This window comes from Periplaneta americana, unplaced genomic scaffold (assembly GCF_040183065.1).
Source record: "Periplaneta americana isolate PAMFEO1 unplaced genomic scaffold, P.americana_PAMFEO1_priV1 scaffold_19, whole genome shotgun sequence".
Lineage (NCBI taxonomy): Eukaryota > Metazoa > Arthropoda > Insecta > Blattodea > Blattidae > Periplaneta > Periplaneta americana.
This window is the reverse complement of record NW_027185500.1, coordinates 529586-547739: the sequence shown is the minus strand read 5'-3', so window position 1 is coordinate 547739 and position 18154 is coordinate 529586. Positions and strand designations below refer to the sequence as shown.

Sequence of the window (18154 nt, the reverse complement as noted above, 5' to 3'; positions counted from 1 at the left end):
ATTGAATCGGCTATGAGAATTAGCTACAAAATTTGCCACGAAATTGCAAGGGAATTGAAAACATTCAACGAAGGTAAATTCAGCAAGCGATGTTTAATTATATTGGCAGGTGAACTCTATCCACAGCAAGTAGGGAAAGTGGAAGCCATACGCCTGTCTCGTAGAACCGTGGTGAGGAGATTGCAGTATGTGCGTATGGGTTATGTAAATAAGCCTAATGATTTGTGTGTGTGTGTGCATAGAGCGAAGTTTATTTCATTAATAAGAGTGTTATAAAGTTTGTACTGTACAATGGATTGATGTAATATCCATATAAACTATTATGTACTGACAGACTGAATGACTAGAACAACCGTGGCTCTTGTTATATTAATGCAGGGAAGGTAGCTGTAATGCGAGTCCGCCACTGCGTGAGCGTTCTGCTCTGGCTTGGAATTGAAGTGCCTTGTGGAGCGAGAGCAGCTCTGGCCGACTAAATGGAGCCGCTCTCATGCCCGGCCCTGCTTTAAATGTTTCTGTCCCAAGCGTGTTGAAATGGAATAACAATGGCGGCCAACAAGCTGATTGCGCTACTCTGCGTATCCAAGGATTCTGCTTGTAAACAGTTCCTGTACCTTCATATTTTTTACAGATGCACCTCCAGCTTCATCAGCCCCTCCTTCCTGATCATCATCTCCTGCCTGTCGATCTCCTCCAAGTAGTCGCTGCTTGAGGTCTGAGAGGCAGCATAAACCATCATCGGGCCAGTTGTTTCTTCTTCATCTAAAAGGCAGTGTAATTCTGAGTTAAAATCTCCGTAATACACTGATTGCTAGCTACTGTCCAGCCGAATGGTTATATCGCATCCCGTTTCTCCAGTCCTCTCTGTAAGATTTAGTGGCTGAGCTGTTAGGCTCTTCTCTGCATGGGCCATTCCACGAAAATGCCACATTTTCACGAAAAATAAAAATCTCACGAATCTCTGCTTGTTATATGTCATTTTTTTCGTTATGATCCGAATTTTTTGAATCTGATAACACTCATTGTGTAACAACACGTATATGGGAGGAAAAGCGCCAAGAAGTCTGTGGTTTAAGAGCGCGAAATTATCTACTAGAATCACATATTTGAATGCACATTTAAGGCAAATAAATCATTACTCCTGTATGTTAAATGCAGTGAATAATGAAGTGCGGACCTTCGTTAATAATTACAATGCATAGAATCCGTAATACAATGATTATTTCGTGCTTTATTGCAATTATTACAAAGAAATGTTGAGAGTTCGTGTGTCACGCTCAAATGGACATTTGTTTATATTTCTTCAAAACCATTTCATTTTTTCATGTTTCATAAATATAAAAGTGAGAAACATCACATAACAATCAACTTCTTATATGGACAACATTTTGATTTATGTACGTATTCTACAAGAAAAACACGTGACACACGTAACACAATGACTGTGACACACGAACAAAAATGTTATGTTCGTGTGTTACTAAAGTTTATCCTAAAATCCAGTTACAAGTTTTGTTGTTATTGGAAGTCTTTACGTCTAAACATAATTAGCAGTGGAATTTCAAATATTTATTGTTGATTTAGATAATTGTGTGTGCGTTTTTTTTTCAAAGTACATAAACTGTAAGTTAAACACTCTTGAAAATATGTGTTCCATAACTGTTGTAAGGGGGAAAGGAACTGGCCATGCTATCCCATTATCTCCTGACCTAGTTGCCTCATAAGTGGTGCCTTCTTGGTATCACTTGTGAGGTTCACACCTGTCTTTGGACAGACTAAACAACAACTGTTGTAAAAATATAGTGTGTAGGCCTAAAATTAGCATAAGACAATTTATGCCTAAAGTTCGTATAAAATATGTATTATTTTTTTAATTCCTTGAATTAAAAACTTAAAAAATTGGTTTATGTTAATTTATTTCATATTAAAAACAAGCTTATGCAGTACATTTATATCGTAAATAGGTAGCCACCATACTAAGCCTGTGTATAAATAAATTGGTGTAATTATTTGCAGATTAGGTAAATGGTACTAAATTTCTGATACTAATTTAAAATCGTTTTATTTAATAACATTAATTATTTTACCCTAAGTATCATTTAGCAAATCTAAAAGTTAGGCCTTTTTAAATCTATATTAGTTTTTCTATTGATATACATATTAATACATTTTGAACATTTTTTGATAGTATTTCCAGGAATTTGAGTTGGGCTGATTACTTGGTTGGGGTTTTTTCCGAGGTTTTCTCCAACCATAAGGCGAATGTCAGGTAATCTATGGCGAATTCTCGGCTTCATCTCGCCAAATACCATTTTGCTATCACCAATCCCATTGACACTAAATAACCTACTGGTTGATACAGTGTCGTTAAATGACCAAGTAAAAAAAAGACGTCAAAAATAGGCTACATATGAAGTTACAAAATCTTGTGGTGGCGAAGAATTGAAAGTGTCTGTGATGTCCAAGGAAGGGAAGTACTACAAATGGTTGACATATTGGTATATTCGTCACATGACATTACACAGGAAATATCACCACATATGGCTGTAAACAACCATGGATATTTCAATTTAAAAGTGTATTTTAGTGCAATATAGTGTTGTTTTGTATAATAAGAACCGTAGGCATAGTGTATAAGTCTTCCACAAGAAGTGATGTATTTATAGTGCATTTAAAACAATTAGTAACCAACATGACAGAAATGTTGGTGTGTCACAACACATTTGCAATATTTTGTTTCTTAATGGCACTGTTAGTTTTTTTTTTAATTTCGTGATTTAGCAGTTACATGTACTACACAAGTGTCTTAATTGTTTGGAAAACAACTGAATGCATTTATGTCATTTGGCACAATAATATGAACATTTTCCATTTTGGTAATAAATCTAGTGGCAAGAAAATGTTCGTGTGTCACACCATACAATATTTAATATTTTTTGCACTATTAATTATTCCTTTTCATTAAGAATTTGTGTTTATATTTAGGAATACTTATGTTAAAAGACAGTAATGTTTTTTTCATGAATTACTAAGTATTTAATTAAATATCCTGTGAAGATCATAGTTAGGTACTTAAAAAATGTTACGTGTGTCACTATGGAATGACCCGCACATATTTTCTGTATGGAGTTAGAAGTTTATCTAATGTTATACACCTGTTTAAAGTAATTTAAATGAAAGGGCCTTGTTAAGTAAATAACTGTCACGTGGGACAATCTTGATAGACGATATTTCTTAACCGTCCCCAAGAATAGAAATCCAAAGGATTGAAGTCAGGAGATAGTGCTGGCCATGCCACAGAACCGCATCTCCCAATCCATCACCCAGCGAAGAGCTGATTGGCTATATCACGTGCCACCAAAGAGAAATGAGCTGGGTAACCATCCTGCTGAAGCCACATTACTACTCGTGTTGCCAGCGGTACGTCCTCCAAAGTTGGTTGAGGATGTTCTTCAGGAAGTCAGCATACATGACACTATTCAGAGCACCTTCAAAGAAATAAGGTCCAATCATTCAGTGTCCGAAGATGTCACACTGACACTCCACCGGTGCTGGTTGTCCATTTCTCTCAGTCAGAGAGGACTGACTTGAGACCAGTAGTGACCATTATGGATATTGACATCACCATTGCTCTTGAATATAGCTTCATCTGTGTAAAGAATACAGCGATGAAACCATCAGATTTTACCTGACAATATTCTATTTTTAGGGACGATTAAAAAAACATCGTTTATCAAGACTGTCCCACAATAAGAGATGACATAAAACAGCGAATCCGGGAGACCTGCCAGTCACTTGACCACGCCAAGTGTTAGGAGTCACTGACAGTGTTAGAGGAAGAGTACAGGTGTGTGCTGCTCAGAACGGCAGACAGTTTGAACATTTATAAAAATTAATGGAATTGTCCAGTCTTTCAGTAAAATATCAACATTAATAATTGTCTTGTTTACATTTTTGTCTTGCAACATTTCTCTATTTTGATGACATTATCTTTTTGTACGTTTTCTCATTGAAAGAGTAGGAATTGGTAAAAACGTTTCCTATGAAAGTTGTTTGTTTTGAAGAGCTCTATCAAATGGAACCTTATTCGACCTGGACTCCCATTTGAAATTTGAAAGTGATACGCCACTGACCCTACTTCCTTTTAAAGCTGACTGATGAAATTAAGCTCAAGTGAAAGTTCACATGTGGCTTAGTTATAAATATTTTTTCTCGAAAGTTTTAATGCACTAGATTCCGAAGTAAACGACTTACTTGTGGTTCGAATCACCCATTTTGTTTTCGTACGTTTTCTCATTGAAAGAGTATGAATTAATAAAAACGTTTCCTATGAAAGTTGTTTGTTTTGAAGCGCTCTATCAAATGGTACCCTATTTGACCCAGACTCCCATTTGAAATTTTAAATTGATACGCCACTGACCCTACTTCCTATTAGAGTTGACTCATGAAATTAAGCTCAAGTGATAGTTCACATGTGGTTTAGTGATAAATATTTTTTTCTGGAAAATTTTAATGCACTAGTTTCCGAAATAAAAGACTGTTACGGGTGGTCTGAATCACCCTGTACAATATGAACCGTAAGTAATGTCATTAATTCTGGTGGATAATTCCTTTAGTAAAGAGCAACAAAAGAAGTCAAATACAATTTTTCTGTCTTTTGAATAGTTTACCATAAAAATGTGAATATTAAAATACAAGAATTACGAGATAGTGCAACGCTGTGTAATCAATAGGAAGTACACGTAATTCTCTCTTGCTCTGAACAATCCCTTCACCTGGCTTGTTACGAACAGGGAAGTTGCAGGTTATTGCCACGTACATTGTTTTAAACCTATAAGAAAAATACTGATGATATAGAGTCTAAATTTTGTATTATACTGTCTTAAAGAAAGGGGAATGAACACTGCTCACTTCACGTTAAACAAAATAAAAAAAAAATTGAAAGTAAACTCTAAAACCTAATTTTAATTAAATATTCAGAGCGCACAGACAATAACGTGCGCTTATTTCAGAATAAAATTAAAAGATTAAGAAATATTTGTACACTCCCATTTCAATTGAATATTCTCAGAACTAACACAATAATGATACTTAGTTCACGTTGTAAAAACAAGATTTTACAACATTTAAAACTCTACAGGCAAAAATAAAAATATGATTTGTTATTTTATGTTAAACGAACAAAATTACAAATAATAAGATTTTTAAACTCTTTCAATTTACGACGGCGCTTATTCCGTCGGATCCCGGCCAACTAGTCACTCATAATGAGTGCACCTCATCACATGTGTGGACTTCAGTCCTACGTTCATAGACATCTATGACGTAGTGCAGAGGGCGGCCACTAGAGGGAACCCAAGAGTTGGAACTTAATCTGAGACGATTCTGTCCGGCGCCGGGGTGGGTATCCTGTGTGGCTTAGTGGATAAAGCATCAGCACGTAGAGCTGAAAACCCGGGTTGAAATCCCGGCGCCGGAGAGAATTTTTCTCCGTTCCATTACTCTTTCATCGTATGATGACGCAGAATACCTGCATGGAAATATCATATGTACTTCGGCACATTAAAATAATATATATCTTTCAATTTAATTTCAATTAAATATTCGGTGAACATAAGCAATGCGAAAAAAATTATTAACTTATTTTACGTCACACAAATCAACTTAATTATATAAAAAAACTCTATTTGTCGTGCTACAAGCATTTTATTCAGGCAAATAGAAATATTTCCCTCCCACCTTAATATTTTAAAGAGGTAACCGGTAAACTTACATCCAAGGAATCAAACTTCCCGAGACGTCTTCAAAATCAGTCGTGTGCGTTATGTTTACATTTCTCAACCGTCGCGCAGTGGTCTAAAATCCATATTTAGGAGGACAAATGGAGAAAAATGACATGTAAAAAAATGAAATTAAACCCTTAAATTATTTTTCCTATATAGCTGAGTAACACTGAATTGATAATCTTAATCAGCGGAGGTGGCTGCATAGCGAGATAAGAAGCCGGTAACATGCCACATTTCGCCACCCAGCATTCTTACTCAGCAAGCGCCGCGAGTCTGCCGTTTTCCTTGTGCTGTAACTCTGTTGTAAGTGGTCGATTCCATTCATATTTGGTATCAACATGTCAAGTAGTTCTTTGGGTATGTAACACTGTTTGTTTTTGTTACATTTAATGTTATTATAGCATGTCAAATTAGCATGAATGGACACGGGACAAAATATAAATACAACCATTGAGTGCAGACTTTGCTAAGGTAGAGAAAAAAAAAACCCCCTTTGGTTCGTCCAAAAATGATTTTTTTTCACTTCATCCACTATTTACCTCTATTTAAAATCTAGTCTTAAGCTGCGCAGATTTGCGGAAGTAATAATTTATTAGCACTATTCTTTCGAGGTGCAGTAGTGCAATTTTTCTCGGTTGCAGTTATTTCAATACCTGTGAACCGAATCTGCTTCCGCAGTATAATTCAGGGAATTCAAGATGACAGCTTGTTAATTATGTACCAAATAAGCTTTCGGAGTGTCCAAAAGGTGCAATAGTACCTAAAATGTTATATTCCCCCCCCCCCCATAATATTTTGTCTAAATGCATCCCCCTGTAAGGGGCACTTCTGTTCATACCAACGTAAACAGAGTTTGTACACAAAACAAATGTATTAAGTGTAACTACTGTATAAAATTTCATAAAAATCTGTTAGATAGGACAAAAGTTACTAATTTTGTCCAATTGCGCCCCCCTATAAGGGGTAGTTACACTTAGACCAACGTAATGAGAGCTTGTATACAAAACATACATGCTACCTGTAACTACTTTGTAAAATTTCGCAAAAATCTGTTAAATAGGAGAAAAGTTACTAATTTTGTCTAATTGTGCCCCCTAAAAGGGGTAGTTCTCCTTATACCAACGTAATCAGAGCTTGTATACAAAACATATATGTTCCTTGTAACTGTTTTGTAAAATTTCATGCAAATCTATCAAATAGGAGAAAAGTTACTAATTTTGTTTAATTGCGCCCCCCTATAAGGGATAGTTCCCCTTATACCAACGTAGCGAGAGCTTGTATACAAAACATACATGCTACCTGTAACTACTTTTTAAAATTTCATAAAAATCTGTTAAACAGGAGAAAAGTTACTAATTTTGTTTAATTGCGCCCCCTGTAAGGGGTAGTTCCCCTTATACGAACGTAATCAGAGCTTGTATACAAAACATATATGCTACTTGTATGTAAAATTTCATAAAAATCTGTTAACCCGTTAGCACCCAGAAAAAAAGTTATTCAATTTTTTTGTTATATTTATGAAATTATCGTATTTAGGATGTAAGAATTAAGGAAAAGCCACATTTCTGAAAAAAAGATAATATAATCTATTAGATATTAGCTGATACCATATGGTATCACTGGGCGCTTACACTACTATCATTACACAAAAAATACAAAGATAGCCTATGCTACAATAATGAGGCTTGAAATTCTACATTCAGTTCATTGTGTATGGTATTTAGCGAAACAGGTCAGACACAAGCCTACATTGCATTTCTGACACATTGTCCGGCCAAATTACTTGCATTCTTCTCCAGCACATCTTCTATTGCAGTGAGCAACAAAATGATTGAGTCCATCAAATCGCAAATCTGATAAATTTTGTCGGGAAAGATTTACTCTTCCAGGAGATTTCTGTGGGACACTATTGCGCGTTAGATACACTTGGACAATTTCTCTTCGGAAGTCAAGCTGCGATGTTCCCTTGTGGATTTTCTTGTAGAGAAACCATGAGTTCATTACGGCCATATCTAAGAGCCAAGTGACAATGGACCAATACCACTTTTTGGATCGAATACCGATACGGTATTGCGCAATCCTTTTGTCCATGATATCTGTTCCTCCCATATTGGAATTGTATTTTGCAATGCAGTCTGGACGAGGTACCATAATATTCTTCTTGTCTTTCAGTGAGTATCTCTTCACATTTCCTACTGGGGCAAGTCCAGTGCTGTTTGATGCAATTGTAACAATAGAATTATCCATCCATCTCACAAAAATTATACCATTGTTGTGTTCAATAATATGCTGAAACTTGACCCTGATTTCCTTGGAGAAAACTTTCTTATCAGCTAATGGACATGACTTTGGTACTCTGTTCTGTCTTACGGTACCAACTGCACCATATCCTAAATGTTTCAGGTAAGCGAATAAATTCACTCCTGTAAACAAGTTGTCCATGTAAATGGTGAAGGGTACACGTTTGGTTGGTAGTTCATCCAGCATGAGCACTAATGGAGACGCAGCTTTGCCAAATAAACTGTCATAATCACTGTCACCACGCTCGCTCTTGCCCTGATGCAAGTCAAAATCAACCAAATATCCATCACTAGTATTTAGACACCACACTTTATACCCAAACCTTACGGGTTTGCTACGTAAGATAATGATTCAGTAGGTACAAAATTAGCCAGGCATTTTTTTTTTAGTCTGTCCATAAGTGGGAGAATTTTCCACACTTTATCTTCACTATTCGGTGCTGTGTTATCAGCAAAGTGTAAAAATCTCTGTATCTGGAGAAACCGATTTCTTCTCATTGAATTGCTGACCATGGTATTTTTTACATCTTCATGAGTTTCCCAATACAGCATTTTAGAAGACAAAGTATTATACCCACTTAGAATCAAAATACCGAAGAAACACCGCAAATCTGACATGGTAATTTGAGGATCCGTTTCAGTTAGAAAATGTGTATAGTGCTGAGTCTCTTTGACAAGATATTTTAGTGTCTCATCATCAAAGAACTCTTCAAATAAGTCAACACATAACATATTTGAAAAGCGTGTATAGTCAGCAGGAGGAAATGAAAAATTACAATGTTTCAAATCACCTTCGATCCAGTCATATGTAGTTGGGTTAGTTTTTCTTTGTTGAATCCAATCAGGTGCTTGTTGCTTACGTTGTTGTTTTTGTTGTTGTTGCTGCTGCTGCTGCTGTTGCTATGTAGGCTGTATGGATGGTGGAAATACACTAGAAGCAGTTACTTTTTGTTGAATCAAATCAGGCGCTTGTTGTTCAGGTCGTCGTCGTCGTCGTCGTTGTTGTTGTTGTTGTTGTTGTTGTAGCTGCTGCTGTTGTTCTGTAGACCGCAAAGATGGTAAGATGACACTAGAAGTGGCTAAACTTTGTTCAATCAAATTACATGTTTGTTGTTGAGGTCGTCGTCGTTATTGTGTAGGTTGTACAGATAGTGAGGCGCCACTACAAGACATTTCAGATGGTTCATAATCTCCTCCAAGCGTATTTCAGCTGCAGCAAGTAACTGACGTCCTGTTAGATTATATATCATTCCTCCGTCATCTTCATTTGCTGAATCTTCAAGAGTGTCAACATGGACGTCTGGTGGCACAATAAATATATCCTCAGTTTTATTTGCTACGTCATCATTTGCTTCTATTATATCTAAAAACTCGGATAGTGTCAACCCATCACTGGAATAAATAAATAAATATATGTAAGTAAACAATTAAATTATATATAAATATACCATACTTTTATGTCTATGATTGTAGAGTCTATATAATTTACGGTTATGCTGTGTAATTAGGCACAACATAACATTTAGAAAATATGATACACGTATACATGCCTCGATGTTATAAACGCCCAGTGATACCATATGGTATCGTGGTCTTTAAGATATTGTTGCATAAAAGTTATTTATATTTTTTACATTTAAAATTTGCATGCCTCTTCTTTGACTCATTGTTAATACATATTACATATTCGTTAGAAAGATAATCAAGGTTAAAAGGATGATATTGTGCTTACACGTATTGAACGTCCATGATTTTCACTTCTCACAACCACGTCCACACTCTTGAGACTGACCCAGCTCACTAACAACTCACATCTGTGAAATTGTTACTGGAGTGCATCTGCTACTTCACGCTGAAGAAAATATGACCCTCAGATTCAACCCCTAAAATACCAGGGGTCAGAACTGACAACGTTACACTTATAGTGCAAGCTGATACAAAATGGTATCTGTGGGCGCTAATGGGATAGGAGAAAAGTTACTAATTTTGTTAATTGCGCACCCACTATAAGGGGTGGTTCCCCTTATATCAACGTAACGAGAACTTGTATACAAAACATATATGCTACCTGTAACTGCTGTGTAAAATTTCATAAAAATCTGTTAAATATGAGAAAAGTTACTAATTTTGTCTAATTGCGCCACCTATAAGGGGTAGTTCCGCTTATACGAACGTAATCAGAGCTTGTATACAAAACATATATGCTACTTGTAACTGCTCTGTAAAATTTCATAAAAATCTGTTAAATTGGAGAAAAGTTACTAATTTTGTCTAATTGCGCCGCCTATAAGGGGTAGTTCCGCTTATACAAACGTAATCAGAGCTTGTATACAAAACATATATGCTACTTGTAACTGCTCTGTAAAATTTCATAAAAATCTGTTAAATAGGAGAAAAGTTACTAATTTTGTCTAATTGCGCCGCCTATAAGGGATAGTTCCGCTTATACGAACGTAATCAGAGCTTGTATACAAAACATATATGCTACTTGTAACTGCTCTGTAAAATTTCATAAAAATCTGTTAAATAGGAGAAAATTGACTAATTTTGTCTAATTGCGCCGCCTATAAGGGATAGTTCCGCTTATACGAACGTAATCAGAGCTTGTATACAAAACATATATGCTACTTGTAACTGCTCTGTAAAATTTCATAAAAATCTGTTAAATAGGAGAAAATTTACTAATTTTGTCTAATTGCGCCGCCTATAAGGGATAGTTCCGCTTATACGAACGTAATCAGAGCTTGTATACAAAACATATATGCTACTTGTAACTGCTCTGTAAAATTTCATAAAAATCTGTTAAATAGGAGAAAAGTTACTAATTTTGTCTAATTGCGCCGCCTATAAGGGGTAGTTCCGCTTATACGAACATAATCAGAGCTTGTATACAAAACATATATGCTACTTGTAACTGCTTTGTAAAATGTCATAAAAATCTGTCAGATAGGAGAAAAGTTTCTAATTTTGTCTAAATGCGCCCCCCTATAAGGGGTAGTTCCCCTTATACCAACGTAACGAGAGCTTGCATACAAAACAACGTAACGAGAGGTTGCATACAAAACATATATGCTACCTGTAACTACTGTGTAAAATTTCATAAAAATCTGTCAGGTAGCTGAAAAGTTATTAACATGTCCCGCTAAATTTGCATTCTAGACCACTGTGCGTCGTCTCGAACACCCCAGCTGTTCAGGTACTTGGCCTACGACAACGTGTCTGTGCCTCTCTGCAGGCAATATTAACCTTTACATCGTTGTCACTGTGCACTGCGTTTTAAAATTCCTTTGCAGAACGAAAACTTACATTTGTTCGGATGAAATTTCTGCACATTTAAAGGACAAAACTAAAATAAAATAATTTAAATCATTTATTACCATAATACACCGCTCTGTTAAATGACCGATAATATTGCGAAGTAATTCAACAGTTTTTACAAAATACGCTATGAAATCGTTCATATACAGTATTTTTTTCTCTCAAAAAGGAAGCAAAAACGACCAAAATGCTATTAAACTATTTTGTTTCAAATACTAACCCCTTGAAATTAATGACATTACTTACGGTTAAACCTGAATAAAATCCCGTACTAAATTGTTTTGTTGAGTGGGATGAATATGTTCCTTTTTAAAGGATACACACTTTTTTTCTACAATTATATGGTTTTAGGGCGGAAAGCTATAGTCTCATTTCTGTTTCTGCATTTAGCCTTCTTAGGCAATTTATGTTCATGAATACATAAGCAGAATATCCTGATATGAAACTGATAAATATTATATTTCCTTTTAGATCTTTGATAGTATTAATGATATTAATAATAATGAAATATAATTATTATTTATTTTGTAATATTACGATTATGTCATAATAACATTATTATTGGTGATGTTTTATGTTTTTATTGATTCGTATTTCTGTGACTTTATATACATTTTGCAGTATTCTCCAATTTTAAAATACTATTTAAATACAATTTATGATTCACAGAATTCCAAACTTTCAGAAGCGCTGTATTACACGATTTATTTTGTTTGTATTTATGGATAAGGAAGGATGGTCATAAAACGATGTACTGTATTAAAATCGTAAACCTCGTTGTCCTCAGTAATTTCTAAATTTTGTCATTTTTTCCGTAGTGTTTTAAAATAATATGCTTGTCCAGTCGAGGCTTAATTATCTCCCCCCAATATACACGAACAGTGACGTGTATTATGCAAATCAAGATGTTGATTTGAATAATTTCGAGGGAAAAATTGTTCCGGAGCCGGGTATCGAACCCGGGACCTTTGGTTTAACGTACCAACGCTCTACCACTGAGCTACTCGGGAACTCTAACCGACACCGATCCAATTTCTTCCTCTTGATTTGCATAATACACGTCACTGTTCGTTAACAGAAAACCACAATTTAAGTCACACGGAGTTAGTGTGCACTCGAAGTTGGTTGCTTGACGGTTGTCAGCCCACTTTGAGGTCTGTGGATGTAGAGGGAGAAATTGGATCGGTGTCGGTTAGAGTTCCCGAGTAGCTCAGTGGTAGAGCGTTGGTACGTTAAACCAAAGGTCCCGGGTTCGATACCCGGCTCCGGAACAATTTTTCCCTCGAAATTATTCAAATCAACTTTACAGGGAGTTATACCTGAAAATCTTGATTTGCAAGTAAAATAAAGTATACACATTAAATCTAAATGATGTTAATGTTCATTAAATTATGGTTGCATGTAATAAAAATTAGAAACATGTTAAAGGAATTATCATTGCACCAATGAGTGGTCTCTGGACGAAAATGACCGCATTTTAATTATTTGGTTGCAATTTAAATTAAGTAACATATTAAACGATTTATCCTTCTATCAAACACGAATGTTCCCTGGATCAAATGTCCTATTTTAATTATGTAATTACTTTATATTTATTTCTAACGGGTGCAGCGGAGCGCACGGGTACGGCTAGTTTTTATAATAATTTTAGAACATGTGTAGACTTTTTGTCGAGATATTAATTAGTGGCAAAATAAGATAAATTTGTCACTGTGACAGTTTGATAATAATAGCACAGTCACGAAGCTTGAGTTTAAGAGGGTAGTAGGAAAAATAGACTGTGCAGGTACTATTTCGCATTGTCTGTAATGAGGCGATAGTAGCGATCCTAGTGGTTAGCAACTATCTATGGATGCATATTTACTATGTATTGAGCTTCGTGACTGTATATACTAGACTCTGATAATAGTCGTAATCGTAACAATGGAGCTGGATTATATGGAGGAAGAAGACCAGGCGTACGTAATAATGAAAGAGAAAGGCAGAGTGAATATAAGAGTCGTCTAGATTCAAAACCCTCTAAACGCAATTTTTGCACATTTTCATGTTTTTATACCATGGTATAAATATTGAAGTTGAAAGCCAACCCATTCCGGCTGAAATAGAGCGATGAAAATTGGGTTTAGTTTCAAAATCCCCTGAAGAGCGTAAAATTTACATAATTGTTAGATTCAAAATTCTCTATCAACAAAAGAGCCAATCGGTGATGAGGATGCAGTCATGTGCCAGTATGTTTGTTTGTATGTGGTTTGTATGTGGTTTAAATGTTGTGAAACCTACTCTACAGAAAAGAAGACCACAGGCAGAGTTTGGGGTGAACAGTAGTAAGTCTAAGGGTACGGCCACACGAGCTACATTTGTAGCAAGTTTTCTGCGACAAATGTAGCTGGCATTATAGGCAGCATTGAGTTAAATGGAAGCGGCCACATGGAGCAGTAAATGTAGCAAGTTTGGCGCATCCCAAGGTCGTGTCGCAACTCGAATGGGTCCGGGTCCATTTTTTCTGCGACATTTACTGCTGTTGGGTGGCCACACGTAGCGACATGGGTGGCTACACGTGCAGCTACATTTGTAGCAACTTTCTGCGACAAATGTAGCTGGAATTATAGACCGCATTGAGTTAAATGGAAGCGGCCACACGGAACAGTAAGTGTAGCAAGTTTGGCGCCGTCTGACATGAGGTCTATTCGTGACCAATAATTTTCCAGCCTAAACGAATTAACTTTGTTGTTAGTTACTGGGAATTTCTTATTATGAAATCCATATTTTTTAAACTTTAATATTAATATTTATTTCCGCTTTACTAATTCCCAGAGGAGACTCAGTGAGTCAAAGAATATACATGTCAAAAGACTTTTATCTACTAACTGACAATAAATAAAGAATAAATATCATGCAAAAGAAAACAAAAAAATTGTAATAAAAGTACAAACAACCGTGTAAAATGAATGTTTATGCTTTAATTTTTTAGGAATGAGATAGAAAGCGAAAATCAAATGTCATGTAAAGGACACACAGATTAAGACTTTAAAAAGAGTGAAATAACAAATCAAAGTTATTCATTTTACAGTAGAGAATTACAATAATTTAGCGCAATGTAAATTTACAAATGCGTATGGATACACGCGTAAGCTAATTTTAAATACTATTTTCTTAATCTTACTCCTGTTTTTTTGTTACTTCACCAGAAGGAAAGTAAATATCGCCACTAAGTTCCTTTCTGGTAATTGAATTTGCAGCCAGGCATACAACAGCTTGGCATTTTATTCAGGCTTAATGTATTTAAAAATAAAACAAGTGACATTGATGAGTGCAGTGAAATTTGTCTCTCGAATTAGCTATAAGATATCGCAATTTGTACCACCCAGCTTATCTTTTAGCGTTAAAATCTTCTTTTGTTGGTAAAAAAACTTTATGAGACATGAAACTGTAACATACCCTAAGATTCACATTTCAGTTTCCCCCTCCCCCGAAATTTAATAATCTGAAAAACGTGATCTATCATGTTTAAGAGGACGTAAACTCTATTTTCTATAGGCTAAGATGTAGGTCTACAATGGGAGAAAGGCATTCTCAAATTTGAAGGAAACCCCGTTTTTTTAATGGTTGAAATTCTCAGTATGTATATGTAATCATATCAACAGAATTAACTTGTGTTTATGAGGGAGTGAAGTAGGGAGGGAGATTGACTTTTAGATGGAAAATTATTATCATGACAGATTTATAACAATACGATGCCAATATATATAACAAATTTTGTTACTAACAATACGGTGCCAATAAATATTGCTTCGCTTATGTATAGTCCAGGCTAAGTTCCCTATTTTTTAACTCTCTTCAAAATATCTTTCTTTAAAAAGTACATACATTTTTCTTCTTTCAATTTCGACCTAAAGAATTCTTCAATAATAAAATGTATACAAAAGCGTTCTAGCAAGCCGTTCACAGCAATTTGTTCGGAAAAAAAAACGTACAATTCTTTTGCAGGACAGACATCACAAATCAGTATTGTTTATAAATATTATTGTGTTATAAAGACATTTTCACTTTGAGTTGTATTTTGGGATATAAGGGTCAAGGTTAAATTGTCGCAACGTCCAATAAGAATTCTGCAAAACCAAGAAAAAGAGAACTTTTATGATAGATGTATTTACTTAGACCCTTTTCAAAATACCGTTCTTTGAGAGTACACATTTTTTTTTCTTTCATTTTCGACCAAAGGTTTCCTTCGATAATAAAATCTATACAATAGCGTACCAGTAAACCCTTCACAGCGACTTCATTTGGTAAAAAAAAAGACAATTCTTTTACAAGACATCTCTCACATATGTTACAAACAGATTGCCTCTTTGAGTTGTGTTTTGGGTCATGTTTAAAACTCCTTTTTACTTGGAGATGCTTCAGAAATTCATGTATTGGAAAGGGAAGAGCATGTCTAATCTGTAACTTCTGGTGAAGTAACTAAAAAACAGAAATAAGATTAAGAAAATAGTAATTAAAATTAGCTTACGCGTGTATCCATACGCATTTGTAAATTTACATTGCGCTAAATTATTGTAATTCTCTACTGTAAAATGAATAACTTTGATTTGTTATTTCACTCTTTTTAAAGTCTTAATCTGTGTGTTCTTTACATGACATTTGATTTTCGCTTTCTATCTCATTCCTAAAATATTAAAGCATAACCATTCATTTTACACGGTTGTTTGTACTTTTATTACAATTTTTTTGTTTTCTTTTGCATGATATTTATTCTTTATTTATTGTCAGTTAGTAGATAAAAGTCTTTTGACATGTATATTCTTTGACTCGCTGAGTCTCCTCTGGGAATTAGTAAAGCGGAAATAAATATTAATATAAATTTAAAGTTTAAAAATATGTATTTTATAATAAGAAATTCCCAGTAACTAACAACAATGTTAATTCGTTTAAGGTGGGAAATTATTGGTCACGAATAGATCTAACATGTCAGACGGCGCCAAACTTGCTACACTTACTGCTCCGTGTGGCCGCTTCCATTTAACTCAATGCGGTCTATAATTCCAGCTACATTTGTCGCAGAAAGTTGCTACAAATGTCGCTACGTGTGGCATGTCATGTGGCCACACGTAGCGACATTTAACGCAGAAACTGGCAGTAATTGTAGCGCCCGTGTGGCCACCCATTTTGCGACAATTACGGCAGCTTCATTTGTAGCAGAAAACCTGCGACAAATGTAGCTCGTGTGGCCGTACCCTAAGCGTAGAAAAATTGAAAATGTAAGAAAATCTGCAGAAAGTGCGGAAAGTTTAACATTTGCTGCAAAAATGAAGTATTGCGAGTCTGGCAGTGAACACCATGCTAGGCTTTAAGAGGAGATGAATAAAACATCTACTAGAGCTTTCAAAATTAGAAAAAGCTGGACATTGGCATCAACTAGCAGCTCTGTTACATGATGCTATGATGAAGAAGAAGCATTGGCGCTTTTCCTGGAGGCAGATTTTACAACACACCAGTACAATATGATGAGATGAGGCAGGGGCGTATTTTGCGGACTACCGGGGCTACCGGCGGTAGCCCAAGGAAATTACAAAAGAAAAAGTTTATAATATAACATAATGTAATAATTTTGTATTATTAGTTTTACCATAGTAATTAAAATTAAAGTAATTGTTAGATTTATATGCGCTCTCTGCTCACAAAAAGAAACAAGTTGTCAAGGCGGCATCGCTGGAGAAACCGCTTGCTACGTGAGGTAGCCTGTGATCGTTCCGCGCATGCTGTCCTGTCGCACAACTGCCTGTCCCCCGCTCCCTTCTGTTTCCATCGTGCAGTGTAGGCCGGGCGAGTTGCCGCTCTCGTGATCGGTTTCTTCGCAGGCTCGAAGCAACAATACGCTTAGCATGCTAGCTCATGAATGTGATTGTGTTCTTGCAGTGCATTATTTTAAATCTGTGATTTGTTCGAGTGTCTAAGAGTTATATTAATTGTAAATTATTAATTTTAATTTCCCAATTAAGTGATATTGTGAAAAATATGGCAGAACAAGTTTCTGGAGAGGTTTGTGTTGAAAATGACTGTGTAATAGAAGGTTTATTAAAAGTGCCTTTTAACCGTCGTACATAACAACGAGAAAGTTGAAATTGTGAAAATGGAAGGACCAACTCCTGAGTTAAATTTGTCCATGGATGTAAAAGAAAAACAGCGTGAGTACACACGCCATTTCACTTCAACATCATATGGTAAGTGGAATTGGTTGTGTGGTACTTCTAAACTGTCTAAACTATTTTGCTGGCCATGTTTGTTATTTAGCCACGAAACTAATGTGTGGTCAAAAGAGGGGTTTTCTTATATGAACTCCCTTCGAGCGGCAGTCCTAGAATACGACAAATCAAAAGCTCATATTTGTAGTAGCATGAACTTTGCAAACTTTGGGAAGACAAGAATTGATTTACAGCTAGATAAGCAAAAAGCTCTACACATCAACCAACACAATGCTCTTGTGAAAAAAAAAAATCGGGAGATTTTACTGCGTCTTATTAACGCAGTCTGCTTTCTAGGAAAACAAGAATTGGCTTTTCGGGGTCATAACGAGAGTGTGGAATCAGACAATATAGGAAATTATATTGAATATTTAAGTTCCTTAAGTGAATTTGACCATTTACTGGCCAATCATCTTAAGAGTTCAACAGTATTTCGCAGTACTTCTCCCGCAATTCAGAATGACTTAATATTTGCTATAAGTGGGGTTATGATAAAGAACATAAAACC

At 35.5% G+C, this 18154-nt stretch overlaps 1 protein-coding gene across 1 annotated transcript in view; it reads right to left on the bottom strand.

Annotated features, from left to right (window-relative positions):
- LOC138693725 (uncharacterized) overlaps positions 1-18154 on the bottom strand; it is a 45123-nt gene continuing 26969 nt past the window's right edge. Inside the window, exon 3 of the mRNA XM_069817549.1 lies at positions 1-762. Within this exon, the coding sequence (XP_069673650.1) occupies positions 626-762 (137 nt within the window). The 3' untranslated portion in view covers positions 1-625. The remainder of the gene's footprint in view (positions 763-18154) is intronic.